This window comes from Heliangelus exortis, chromosome 11, assembly GCF_036169615.1.
Source record: "Heliangelus exortis chromosome 11, bHelExo1.hap1, whole genome shotgun sequence".
Lineage (NCBI taxonomy): Eukaryota > Metazoa > Chordata > Aves > Apodiformes > Trochilidae > Heliangelus > Heliangelus exortis.
This window is the reverse complement of record NC_092432.1, coordinates 12,880,050-12,893,317: the sequence shown is the minus strand read 5'-3', so window position 1 is coordinate 12,893,317 and position 13,268 is coordinate 12,880,050. Positions and strand designations below refer to the sequence as shown.

At 38.6% G+C, this 13,268-nt stretch overlaps 1 protein-coding gene across 5 annotated transcripts in view; it reads right to left on the bottom strand.

Moving 5' to 3' along the window:
- Nucleotides 1-3,774: 3,774 nt before the first annotated feature.
- Nucleotides 3,775-13,268, bottom strand: part of CIB2 (calcium and integrin binding family member 2) — a 43,375-nt gene continuing 33,881 nt past the window's right edge. For 2 of the 5 annotated variants that reach the window (XM_071754673.1, XM_071754675.1), the window contains 3 exons: nucleotides 11,652-11,799; nucleotides 11,358-11,553; nucleotides 9,074-10,079 (listed from right to left, as the gene is read on the bottom strand). In XM_071754673.1, coding sequence (XP_071610774.1) covers nucleotides 10,022-10,079; nucleotides 11,358-11,553; nucleotides 11,652-11,799 — 402 coding nt within the window. In that variant the 3' untranslated portion in view covers nucleotides 9,074-10,021. Of the gene's footprint in view, nucleotides 4,905-9,072; nucleotides 10,080-11,357; nucleotides 11,554-11,651; nucleotides 11,800-13,268 lie in introns of those variants that run through there. The other 3 variants (XM_071754672.1, XM_071754676.1, XM_071754671.1) reach the window with 3 other exon arrangements.

The following is a 13,268-nucleotide window of genomic DNA, read 5'->3' as shown; positions in this document are numbered from 1 at the left end:
AAGTCGATGGGTCCAGATGGAATGCATCCAAGGGTGCTGAGGGAGCTGGCGGAGGTCATTGCTAGGCCACTCTCCATCATCTTCAATAAGTCATGGGTAACAGGAGAGGTGCCTGAGGACTGGAGGATAGCAAATGTCACTCCAGTCTACAAGAAGGGCAAGAAGGAGGACCCGGGTAACTATAGACCGGTCAGCCTCACCTCCATCCCTGGAAAGGTGATGGAACAACTTGTTCTTGTCACTATCTCCAGGCATATCAAGGACATGGGAGTCATCAAGAGCAGTCAGCATGGTTTTATCAAGGGTAAATCATGTTTGACTAACCTCATAGCCTTCTATGAGGAAATTACTAGGTGGATAGATGATGGAAGAGCGGTAGATGTGGTTTATCTTGATTTCAGTAAAGCATTTGACACCGTCTCTCACAGCATCCTTGTAGATAAGTTGATCAAGTATGGGTTTGGTGATCAGGTAGTGAGGTGGGTCAGGAACTGGTTGAAAGGAAGGAGTCAGAGAGTTGTAGTCAATGGGGCAGAATCTGGTTGGAGGGGCGTGACTAGTGGAGTCCCTCAAGGGTCGGTACTGGGACCGGTGTTGTTCAATATCTTCATCAACGACTTGGATGAGGGTATAGAATGTACCCTCAGCAAGTTTGCTGATGACACTAAGCTGGGAGGAGTGGCTGACACACCAGAAGGCTGTGCTGCCATTCAGAGAGACTTAGACAGGCTGGAGAGTTGGGCAGGGAGGAACAAGATGAAATTCAACAAGGGGAAGTGTAGAGTTTTGCATTTGGGGAAGAACAACACGATGTCCCAGTATAGGTTGGGGGCTGACCTGCTGGAGAGCAGTGAAGGTGAAAGAGACCTGGGGGTCCTGGTAGACAAGAGGATGACCATGAGCCAGCAATGTGCCCTTGTGGCCAAGAAGGCCAATGGCATCCTGGGGTGCATTAGAAAGGGTGTGGTTAGTAGGTCAAGAGAGGTTCTCCTCCCCCTCTATTCTGCATTGGTGAGGCCGCACCTGGAGTATTGTGTCCAGTTCTGGGCCCCTCAGTTCAAGAAGGACAGGGAAGTGCTTGAAAGAGTCCAGCGCAGAGCTACTAAGATGATTAAGGGAGTGGAGCATCTCCCTTATGAGGAAAGGCTGAGGGAGCTGGGTCTCTTTAGTTTGGAGAAAAGGAGACTGAGGGGTGACCTCATCAATGTTTTCAAATATGTAAGGGGTGAGTGTCAGGGAGATGGAGCTAGGCTTTTCTCTATGGTGACCAGTGATAGGACAAGGGGTAATGGGTGTAAGTTGGAGCATAGGAGGTTCAAGTTGAATATCAGAAAGAATTTTTTTACTGTAAGGGTGACAGAGCCCTGGAACAGGCTGCCCAGGGGGGTTGTGGAGTCTCCTTCACTGGAGACATTCAAAACCCGCCTGGACACGTTCCTAGGCGATGTACTCTAGGTGGCCCTGCTCTGGCAGGGGGGGTTGGACTAGATGATCTTTCGAGGTCCCTTCCAACCCCTAGGATTCTATGATTCTATGATTCTATGATAAGGAGACAAAACCCAGCCCTGTGGGGAAAAGGAGAGAGCTTCTATGCCACTGTGAGAAATTTTAAGAGATTTCAACACTGAGTCAGTTGACCAAGAGCAGCATGTGGTCATCCACCAACAAAAGAACATTCAGCATTTTAAGATGTCATTAAAAGGGTATGAGAGAGTACAAAGGGCTGCAGGAAAACAACAGCTTTCCCCAACACAGATCCAATTACAGACATCCGAGTTAATTCCACTGAAGTCAGCAGAGTTACTGAAGATTAATATGGAAGTAATGAAAATCAGATTTTGGCCTGCAGACTGTTATAAATCTCAGCTCATGGTACTCCCTTAAAACAATCTCAAAGTGTGTTAATAAACAATTTGGTTATTACTTGCTTTTTGACACTGTGTCATTCACTTCCACCAACTCTTTTTTGTCCCTAAGGTGCTCTGAGTGCATGTGAACTAGAGGTAACACACACACACTCTTGGCTACTTTAACTGAGGCTTTAGATAATAGTTTTCCTTTTTCTTTGTTTATTTTTAAGGAAAATATAGAAAAGTCTACTCATCTTTAAGACCTTTTTAATTATTATTTTTTGCAAAAAAAAAAAAATGCCCACTAGCTTTAAAGCCAAATCCAATTTTTTTTAAAACCTAAATCTCTCTTATTGTTTCAGTTTCTTTCTAAATTGGCTGATAGTTCCTCTGAAAAAGTAAGCCTGGGGGACAAAACACTGATAATGAATTTGTAATTCTTCCAATAACACTATTGCAGAAATAAAGCTGATTTTTTAACCTCAGAGCATTATTTCATTTTGCAATGCATCAGGTTGCACCCCTATTCATTCAACACTCTTGCTATAACAGTTGTAAGATCTCCAAGTAAGAAAAGGCAAGGACAAAGCTGCTTTAGAATTCTACCCCTACCTTTGCCATCAGGTGGTATAACAACTTACCTTCCAGTAGGCAGGAGTAGTTTAATCCAGCATCATCTAAGCATCTCTCAGACTCCAGGAACATGCTTTGTTGCTCAGGTTTTGGTACAGGAGATGAACATCAGTCAAAGAAATAAACTGAGTCAGGAAAACTGCACACATTTGTATCTGCAGTATTCTGCAAGAATTTTCCTTTAACTGTGGACAGATCCCTGCACAGGGTGCTCCTGCTTGCTTTTTCTTTTCATTTCTCCACTCAAATGGATGACTCCAGGGTCAAACATCTGTCTGGAAGCCCAAGCTCTTCAACTGCTTTGTGACATCCAGGCCAGGGAGGGCATAGGGAAGCTGCACACTGAGCACATTACAAGGCAGCGAAGGTCTTCCCTTAAGTGTGTGTGTGGGGGTGATCTGGTTGTGGAACCACACACAGTGTCAAGAAGGAAAGAATTTTGGCCAGCAAGAAATTTAAAACATAGAAAAAGAACACTGATGTCAAAGGGATCCATGTCACCAGCACCACACCTTTTTTGTCTGAATAATCAGATCCAGAATCTTACAGTCTGGTATTTTACATAGGAATCATGACAGAAAAACACATCTCAGGAGGATTTCCAAGATTAAATGTGTGCCTTGAAAGAAATAAAAAAACTGCTAGGCTGACAGTTCAGTGAGTAGAAATTTTAACATTATTCCTTAATGCCAATGCCTTGTAAATTGTTTGTATGAACCAATACGTAAAGCTTAAACTGCTCAAAATGAAAAAGATTGAAGGTTGAATCTCTCCTTAATAGGAACTGAGTATCAGGATTGACTTATGCAGATTCTTAACTTGGGTAAATAAATCAAAAGGAACTCAGGCTCAAATTGTTTTAGCCAGAAACCAGTAGAAGGAGTACTAAAATGCTATGAACTTTCCTTCTTAAATTATTTTAAAAATAAATGTAACTACTAACATAGTTTTATTTTCACTCTGCTATCTCAGGCAAGTCTGTCCTGCATACCTTGAATATCCAGAATTTCCACTGACCCTGCTAGATGAGTATTTCTTCTTGATGTGTGCTGTGCAAATCTGAACAGCAAGCTGCACTGCAAGCTCACCATAAGGAAAAGGTTCCAAGGGGTGCAGCAGCACCCCTACAGAAGTGGTAAAAAGATTAATTTCTCTGCTTTAGCTTATTTTCTCTTATTTCTCTTTTTTTAACACATTTCAACCTCTGAAAGCTTTAACTTTACACTAATTGGAATAATGACCCAAAAGGACATGAGTATGTGCTTAGCTCAAAAATTCTCCAAGCCCAACAGAATGCTTCAAAAGTTTTAATTGTGGTGACTTTGATACAGAAGCCATGTTAAGTGACAGAGCCCTTCTATTGACTGTTAGAACAGTAATACACATATGATTGTCTTCAGTCCCCAGTACCTAAACAATACTGGAATTAAAAAACAAACAAACAAACAAAAAGATCTGGCTGATTTCCAGATGGAGAGGGAAGAGAATTACAGAGTTGCATTCATGCATTTTACAGGAAAGATTGCATAGCTGGTTTAGAAAGAAAATGTCTTTTCATGTCCTTAGTAGTAGTTCTGTGCTTCTTTAACTTCTTCATGAGTTACAGATTATCAGATTCTTCCTGTTCAACATTATCAGCCCATAGGATAAGTAAAATGCAAGACGCCCTTTGAGAAGGAGGAAACAGTTTTGACATTTATCTTGGGAAGAAATTCGTGTATGCAGTTGTCATATAGAAAAGGCAAATATTTCAAGTTTCATAAGGACAGGACAATCCATAAAATATTGGTTGAAGGTAAGCACCAAACCCAGCAAACTGCCATTTCAGTTGCTGAAAGGCAAACCTGGGATGTGGTTGTCTTCAACACTGGGAGCTTGATCTTGACTGCAGTTCTTTCACCAAAGATCATTTCCATGCAAGATCCCCAGCTGTGCAACACAGTGATAGAGGCATCTCATATTTTAAGGCCCATGCTTTCTTCCAAATACTCTTCAGAAGCTAATCTTTGTCATAATATTTTTTTTTGCGTTTTTAAGAACAGTATTAAATATTCATAAATATAAAAATGATGTGGAAGTATATTTAATAATATTCTGATTCTGCCTGTTTAAAAAAAGGAGGGAAAAAAAGAGGGAAAAAAAGAGGGAAAAAAAGAGAAAAACTACAAACCAAAAACCAACCATCTTTGCCAGAGTGCTTGGCCAGCACTGAAGATAGAAATGCGACCGATCCAAATATCCTGTAGCTCACATGACACTTCTGTCCCTTTGTGGGCAAGAATTATTTCACTATTTTCTGCTGAGCTCTAATTAGAGGACAAAAGCCCCCAAAGTGCCTGAGATTCAGAAAGGCTGGACTTGCAAGTCATTTCTGATAACACGGGCTCACAGAAACATCTTCAGATTCTTATGTGGAAAGTACTGCAAAAAAGGAAAAAGATTAAGAAATATAAACACATTTGTCATGATGCACAACATTTTCCTTAGAGTACAAAAAGAAAAGTGCTGTGTAATGAATCCCAATCTCTTCTTACGCTCTCAGAAAGATTTAAGTATTCTGGGAGAAAATTCCATCTCCTGAAAATGCTATCTCAGGGGACCAAGCTCAGTACTGGATGAAATCAAGTTTAAATTTACCCAGTTACTGGATATAAAGAGCAGCTAAATTTTCCCCAACTGCACTTTTACAATGACACAGGATTTGGGTTCCTAAATAAGTCAAATTAGGCAAATTAATCTGTTCTTTCTGTTGCTAAGAGATTCTGCTTATTATCTTCTTTCTATAAGCAGCATGGCTTACTACTGCCATTGGTTCTCAGAAAGATGCTCAAGCACCTCAGCAGAACAGTAAGAGACTGAATGCTCAGAACTCACTTTCTCCAGGCAGCAACCTCTGTTCAATGTCACAACACTAGAAATCATGCGTTTCATTCTTTTTTTGATTGAAATCAATGAATACTATCATTCTGGTGCCTGCACCAAAAGCATGCTTTAAAGGTCTGGGGTAATTGAGAGGCTGGAGAGTTCTGGATATACAGGTTTTGTATTTCATTTACAAAATGAATGCTCCTAGCTTAAACACAGTTATCTGATTTGAATCAGGATTTCACTGAAGGAAGCTCTGTGGTAATATACTTGGAGGAGATGAAATTTTTGGATCAGAATGGTGCCTAGGAACTTCACATCTAGGAATGGATTCCATCTGGGTGACACTGGAAGAGATGATGTATGGCACAGGGCATACCAGTCTAGAGAGTTGGGAAGGGAATTGTTCAGTGATGCAGAGTTAACCAACACCACAGTTTTAGTAAAAAAGAATTATAAACACCTGGTTCACAATGCAAGACATGCCTAGAGCCCCACATTAATCCCAACTCTTGAAAGCCTAAGTCTCACAAAGAAAATATCTAGAAACTAAAAAGTCCACAGCATTATATGTTACACCATTTTAGGCATGATTCCTTAAAAAAATCCATCCAAATCCACTCCACTGGCAATCTACTTACTGGAAATTTTTTGTACTTCTATCAAAATGTCATTTTTTTCTTTGGAGAGAAAACTTTTTACTAAGAAGAAGCTGAATTATTTTGTGGAAAATACTGATGAAAATTAGCCCCTTCCACTATTTCCTTACTAAGCATCTCTTGTCAATTTGTCTCTTGCTCTAATATTAATCCCTAAGAACCAGAGAATCTCCATGTTGGGAGAGGTCTTAGGAGATGCACATGTATGAGATGTAACTTCATCTCCAGGTAGGACTGGAGCCAGGACATCAGCTGCTGCTTTGATAAAAGCCCACAAAGGTTTCAGAAAAAATGCATTTCCAGTGACATCTTTTTGTTTAATGTGTTGTTTCTCTATCTAGTTCTGGTAGTACCCAGGTGTTAGCAATGCCATATTCTTCTCAAACTTCACATAGTTATAGCATGTTTCACCCTCAGGCATTCAAATAAAAAACTTCCAAGGTGATTTATTAAACAATTTCCTGTGGAAAACGTAACCAGCCTTGTAGAACAGAACACTTAGCTAGTGACAGTTCGGAGTGCTAATACTTCCATTAAACTACAAGCGGGTTCTTAATGAGAGCAATTTTGAGTGAAATAAACCTCCTGGGATCAAATTTTCTGAACTAGCAACTTTCATTATCAGTTCGAGCTTACTCAAGCTTCTGGTATAACAGCCAAAAATGCATCTATCTTCTTTCTTGGTCAGTGATGAGCAGTGTTTTCTTCTCATCTTAAAAAAATGTCCTGAACCCCAGCAATGCAAATCACACACCAGACTTCACTGCATCTTCATTTGGTAGACAGCAGCACAAAGCTTGCAAGGGCTGTCTGCAGGAGGCAAAACCTACAAAGGGTCATTAGGTAAAGGTCTGAGAAATGAGTGATGAGAACAGGAAAAACAGTCAATGTAGAGTGAAAGAACTTCAGCCCATACGAGGTCAAGGTATGGATCATGGTGCCAAAATGAATGCCTGGAGCATGTATTAAATATGTATGGTAATATGACAGCTTCAAAATGCCCAGACATGTTGTGCTGTGTGAAGAAAGTGCTTCACAAAGAACAAAAAGAAATCTGTTGTTAAAGAAATCTGGCTTCAAAGGTTTTCCACAAACAGGGCAAAGAAGGTAATTTCAGTAATTCCTCAGTAATTTCATACCTCATTTAAATGATGATGAGGTTTTCCAGTTGGATATAATTCACATCACAAGACTTCTCAATGTTTGTCAGAAGTCAAGTGCCATGTAACAGCAGCAAGAATGAAATGATCTGTAGCTTAGCAGAGATCACGTGCTCCAGCAGTGGCACAGCCAGAAATAGAACCTGATGGCCTTGCATCCTCAATTTCCTGCTCTTATGATGTGAATAAATGGCTTTTGATGGGGGAAAAAGGCAAAGAAGAGCATAAGAAACCTTTACTACAAATGAAAATCATCTGGGGTCTGATAAGTTAGTCACCATTTTCAAAAGGATCACATACCAGGTGCCAGCATGGCATCCTAGGATCAGATAGATATTCAGAAATGTTGATAGCTTCACAGCAATGCCTCTGTAAATGGCAGTTATCCAGCATCTCCAATTGCTCACTGGCTATCATTTTCAAACGTGGCTCTTGCTTTGGTACCTGGGTGTCTAATTTTCACATCTGATCAGCAGTTGAAAATATAAATCAGTAGGCACTAAGGCTTCCTTGCACTTAAAGTCTGGAATGCATTCAGCTGGGCACAAAAAGTGCAGATATGCAAAACCAAGTGAAATTATGACATTGATGGGTTCATATTTCTTCCATGCATCTGCTAAAGTTTCCAAAAGGGTCAGGTTTATTTAGATGAAAACATGTTTTCATATCTTTTTACAGTATTAAGAACACAGTTCAGGCCTAGGTTTGCCACTGGCATATAAGGTTGTTGATCCACTCCAAGACACTTCCTGTGCTTTGCATGTTCTGTATCGTATTACAAGGTGAAACTGCACCACCCTGGCTTCAGTTTGGCTGCACAGAGCCTGTGGTTATCACTTAAGAGAACCACTAGAGCTGAAGACATGGAAGAAAGGAAAACGAGAGGCTATGAAACAAGCTGGAGATAAACTCAGAAAGGTAAAAGAAAGCATCATTTCCTTAAATGAACAGGTAACGTGCCCAAGGCTCCTGTGGTATAATTGAACTTAATGAATAGGAACTGGGGTTTAAGTGGAGATTAATCAGCTACAGGAATTGCACTTTTGTCCCATGTCACACATTCTGTCACCTCTTTCCATGGATGCACAGCACGCATCAGAGAGCACTGGTTTAGTTTCAGTCCTCAGTCAGCCTGTGGTGTACCCATTGTGCCATTAAAATTCAACGAACCTGATTCCAAAAGTTAAATCACTGTCTCCCTTTAGAATGCAACATTTACGCAGTGTTTAAAAAATGGGAGTAAGTGGCTCAGATCAGGATGTTCGATATTAAAAAAAATACGTCAGTCTGTGATACAGTGCATACAGTAAAAATATGACTGAGAATGTCCTCAGAAAGTAAAGTATCTTTAGAGGCAAAAAGAGCAGTAAACCACAATCAGGAAGACCTATCAACTCTTCCATAGATATTGGTTTGGATAAAAGTGGTCTCATGACACTCACATCACGTTTTCCTGCAGCTGAAACAGAAACCAAATCAGAGAAACTACACCTTCTCTTGCCAGCTCTAAGACTTTTTCCATTTAAACTCTCATTTTGCAATATAGCTTCAAGGGTTAAAAACGTGTTGCTGAGTTAACAGTCAGAGGTTCTAAACCAGTGTTTCAGATAGAAGTGGAAGGAAATCCTTCTTTAGGTCAGATTACTTAAACCTGAGGACTTCAGAGCTGAATCCTGCACCCCAGCTCCTCTCCTGGACCTGAAAGGAGAGGGAAATTACCCTTTCCCTTGAAGCCAAGGATAGAAAAAAAAAATCTACCTTAAATATACACATCACCCTCTTGGACACTAAAGACACGTGATAACAGGAGTTCACCCTGTCACAAGCACAGCCCAAAGTAAAGGTGTTTAAACTGAGCAACTGGGTGATCAGTAGTCCCATACTTGGAAGCCATGTCCTTTGTGATTATCAGTCAGTGATCTCTATTTTCTTTTTACCTAATCTGTAACAAGCTCTGTACTTATCCCTCTTTTTCTTTCCCACTTCCATCTTCTTGCACTGTTGAGAACCCAGCACTCAGGTCCTTATTTCCTCAGCTTCCCAAAACACCACAAACTTGAAAAAGAGAAATAATTCTGACAGATATTCCAGTGGCCACAGTGGCAAATGCTACTCTCTGATGCTTTCTCAGGAAATGACTGCACTGCACAGCATCCTCAGCTTGGAATTGTCTGTCAGCAGTTTGCAAACCTTTACACCAGAGCAGTAAAGTCAGTGACAGCACAGGAAACTTGTGAACCTACAGCTTCTGCTGAGCCTTCAGATCTGCCTCCAATTCCTCACATTTGATCTCTGCTCTCTGACAGATTTATAGGTACAGTGCAGCTTTTTCATTGCAGGAAGGAAACTCTGCCTGACAAAATCAGCTTCTATAGGGATAATTTAAAGAAAAAGAATTCATAGCTGGAAAGGCACATCAGCAGAACATGAGAATATCTATTCAGCTGAGCCTCAACATAATGATGACATCTTGTTCTAAAAGAGTTTCCATTGATACACATGATTGCTCAAGGAATATCTGGTATGTTTCTAATGTGTGAAAGACACTGACATTAACTTTATAGCATATCCTCTCCAGATGCTGATGTTTCTCAGGGTTCACAGGAATCATATCCCCATGCTTTATTGTTGAGTAATTTTATTGTAATGTCTTCTCTCAACAATTTTATCTATGAAAGAAACAAACTGTTCCATGTTCTGCAGAACAGTTAAAAGTTCTTCAAAACCATTTGCAGTCTTGATCTATCTTAATTCTATCCTAGTGTTTAGCCTAATTTCCTATGAAAAGCCAGTTATTGAATTATTCTGACTGTGAGCTTTGTTAAAACACCCCTTCTGAATCCTTTGGCAGAATTCAACAACACATGACTGGAAGATGATTAAGTTTCTGCCAATTTCCTGCAAACAGGGAACTGTTAAAAAAAAAAAAAAAAAAAGACTCTAAGGGTTACACTTCATAGAAAGATACAAAATAATTCTACACAGATGAACCAATCTACATGCCTGAATTGCAGCAAAAATTGGAAATTAACTCCTGTTCAGCTATCAGCCAACTAATCAGGAGACACAATTCTGCAAAAACAAGAATTTACTAATTCAGACATTTCTCTAACAAATTACAGTCATTCTGTATACCTGCTTGCAGTCCAGACAAGTGTTGGATTAGTTAACTTCCCACATGTTAGAATTTATGTGTTATTACTAGATATCACCAAACAGCAACACTACCAACTTAACAGCAATGTGTATGAACACAGACCATGAAAATAAATGTTCAAGTTATCAAGCTTTTAGTTACAATTAGATACAGATAGCTCTGATCACTAAACTTGAGGGAGAAATTAGACCCAAGTTTTAGCTTCAGCCCTTCCTGCCAGGAGATTTAAGATTCAAATATTAATTCCTCCCAGTCTGGGAACATTTTATTTTGCTGGCTAGTTGATTGTTATTTCTTAAAGAAGAACTGTCCTTATATTACTTAAGTAACAGCTTTAACTATAAGTTATGCAGAATATGTTTTTATTGTATAAAAATAAATAGTCATTGTACTTTTCAAAAGGTGTTCTTGAATACCAAACATAAAAGAAAAATTGAAAATGCAAGAAACACCTGGGCTGGATTGTATCTACAGATTATTAGGAAGAAACTCAGCAACAAAAATTAAAAATATCAGTAATAAAAAAAAAATTATTAAGAGTGGATTGAGGACAGATTGCTATAATTAATCATTTTAGCTGATTTTCTGCTACCATCATGAACTGTTCCACTGTAATATCCTCAAGCTCCCTTCTCAGCACACAAGTTCAATGCACTTTCATATGTATTTGTAACATGTATACAATATTTACACACATTCCTACTCAGGATCCTTGCTATAGGCTTTAAAGCAATACAGATTTGACCTTATAATAGAACAATATATTTTCTTGAGGAAACCGCAGAAACAAACAGAAAAAAAAGAAAAAAAAAGAGAAAGATAATTGCAAGTCACTGAGCTCTTTGTCTTCAAATTAGGAGAGAATTGGAATATGCTCTAGAAAAGTAAAGTGATTTAGGGTAAGTTGTCATCCTCTAGTCAGCTCTCTGGTGAAGCACTGTCTCTGACCTACCTTATATTTTACACCATACAGTGATATCCTAAAAAAATACCTGAAGATATGCAAGAGAGTATCTTTTTCTGAAAACAGTACCTGAGAAAGTCTGGTGCCTTGGAAATCATGTTTTCAAAATCTGCAAATCCTAGTTTTCCATCACCATCCATGTCAGCTTCTTCTATGACTTTCTCACACACTAAAGTAATTTCTTCTGCTGTCAGCTCCTCTCGGGTCAGCTTATTGAGGGTTTGTTCCAAGTCTGATTTACAAATGAAGTTATCAGTGTTAAAATCTAAACAATAAAAGAACCAGAGAAAAGATCACCAACAACTCTCATACATGGTTGCTTCTAACAAAAAAAGGCAAAAAGGCAACATCCCAGTACAGTACCATAGATCTTGAAGGCATAGATTGCTTTGAGCTCTCTGGGAGCCATTTCACTGAGCACAGAGAACATGTCCACAAAATCATTGAAGCTGAGACTCCCTTCTCCACCTTCTGAGAAAGACTCCACAATCCTTTCCTTGAAGGGATTCTCCTGTGAAAAACAGATATAAATACACATACTCTAGTATAGTATTTGAAAACAAAAAAAAAAATCAAAAAACCCCCCCCAAAAAGCAGTCTCCCTGTTAATGAGTATTTATTTCCATGGCTGGCTCTTTGAAGACAGTGTGGTTTTTTTTCCAAAATGCATCTAAAAATTTACATTTGCATGCTTTAGCAGCAAGTGTCAGCAGAACACAGCAGTACCACTTCTCACTCTGATTTTCTCAGCTCCACTGCTCCTCATTCTCTCTAAACTGATGCTTGTCTTGTTTCCCCTGTGTGGGACACCTGCTTTATAAACCTTAGGGTAAAAGTGCTCAGAGTATGGAGATGATTTGCAGGTCAGCTCCTGACAGGGTGTCAGACTAAGGGTCACAGCTCCTAAATTAAGAAGTCAGCACACAGAAACAGGGGATGACAGGAGGGGATGGAAACAAAGATCCAGGTGGAAAGCCAGCAAAACAATACCACCAAAAAACTAACATTTTATCTGCATTCCACACCTTATTGATGTGGAACCATCAATCAACCCTTAACCAAACCATGTCCACTCATCAGTGATGCAGAGCCACATCCCACTAGGATCTTGTGGAAAAGTCTTTCCTTTTCACTCTGCTACATGGCAATGTCCAGCCTCTGGCTTTACTGACTACAAATTCCAGAGTTTCTAATGGGGTATGACCCTAAGGTCCTTTCTAGCACCCCACCAACACAGCTGGTATCAAGACTATTCTGAATAAGAATATATATAGAGAGAATAATATATAATTATATTATATGTAATAACTGTATAATAATACAATAATACAATGTATAATTGATATATAATATACTATACAATAATTATTATATGTAATAAGAACATATTATATATATAGAATACACATATTCTTTTTTATAAGTAAATATATATATGCATATATATGATATATATCAGATATCTATATAGATATATATAGATATAGATATTTTTATAAGTATATGTATGTATATATATGATATATATATCAGATATCTATATAGATATAGATATAGATATGCATATATTTACTTATAAGAAAGAATATGTGTATTCTATATATATAATATGTTATTACATATAAAAATTATATAAGATATATATATATATATATATATTCTGAATAAGACCCATAAATACACAGGCAAAACCAAGAAAAAGCCGCTTTAGGACTCCGAAGTCCAAACCCAACATTTTTACAGTAATAAACCAATATTCTTCAGCTATATAAAACTTGAGTTTGTAGCTACATCTATAAAACTGGGAAAACAAAATCAGTCCAGTTAAATAAGAATAAAAGACATAAACATAATTTAGGCTGTAAGGAGTATCATACAGATCTCTGTAGCCCAGACTTCAATTAACACACTGATCTCCTATAAATGTAAACAGCTTTGGTGGCAGCATATAATGCATATTTTTAATATGCATGCAATATT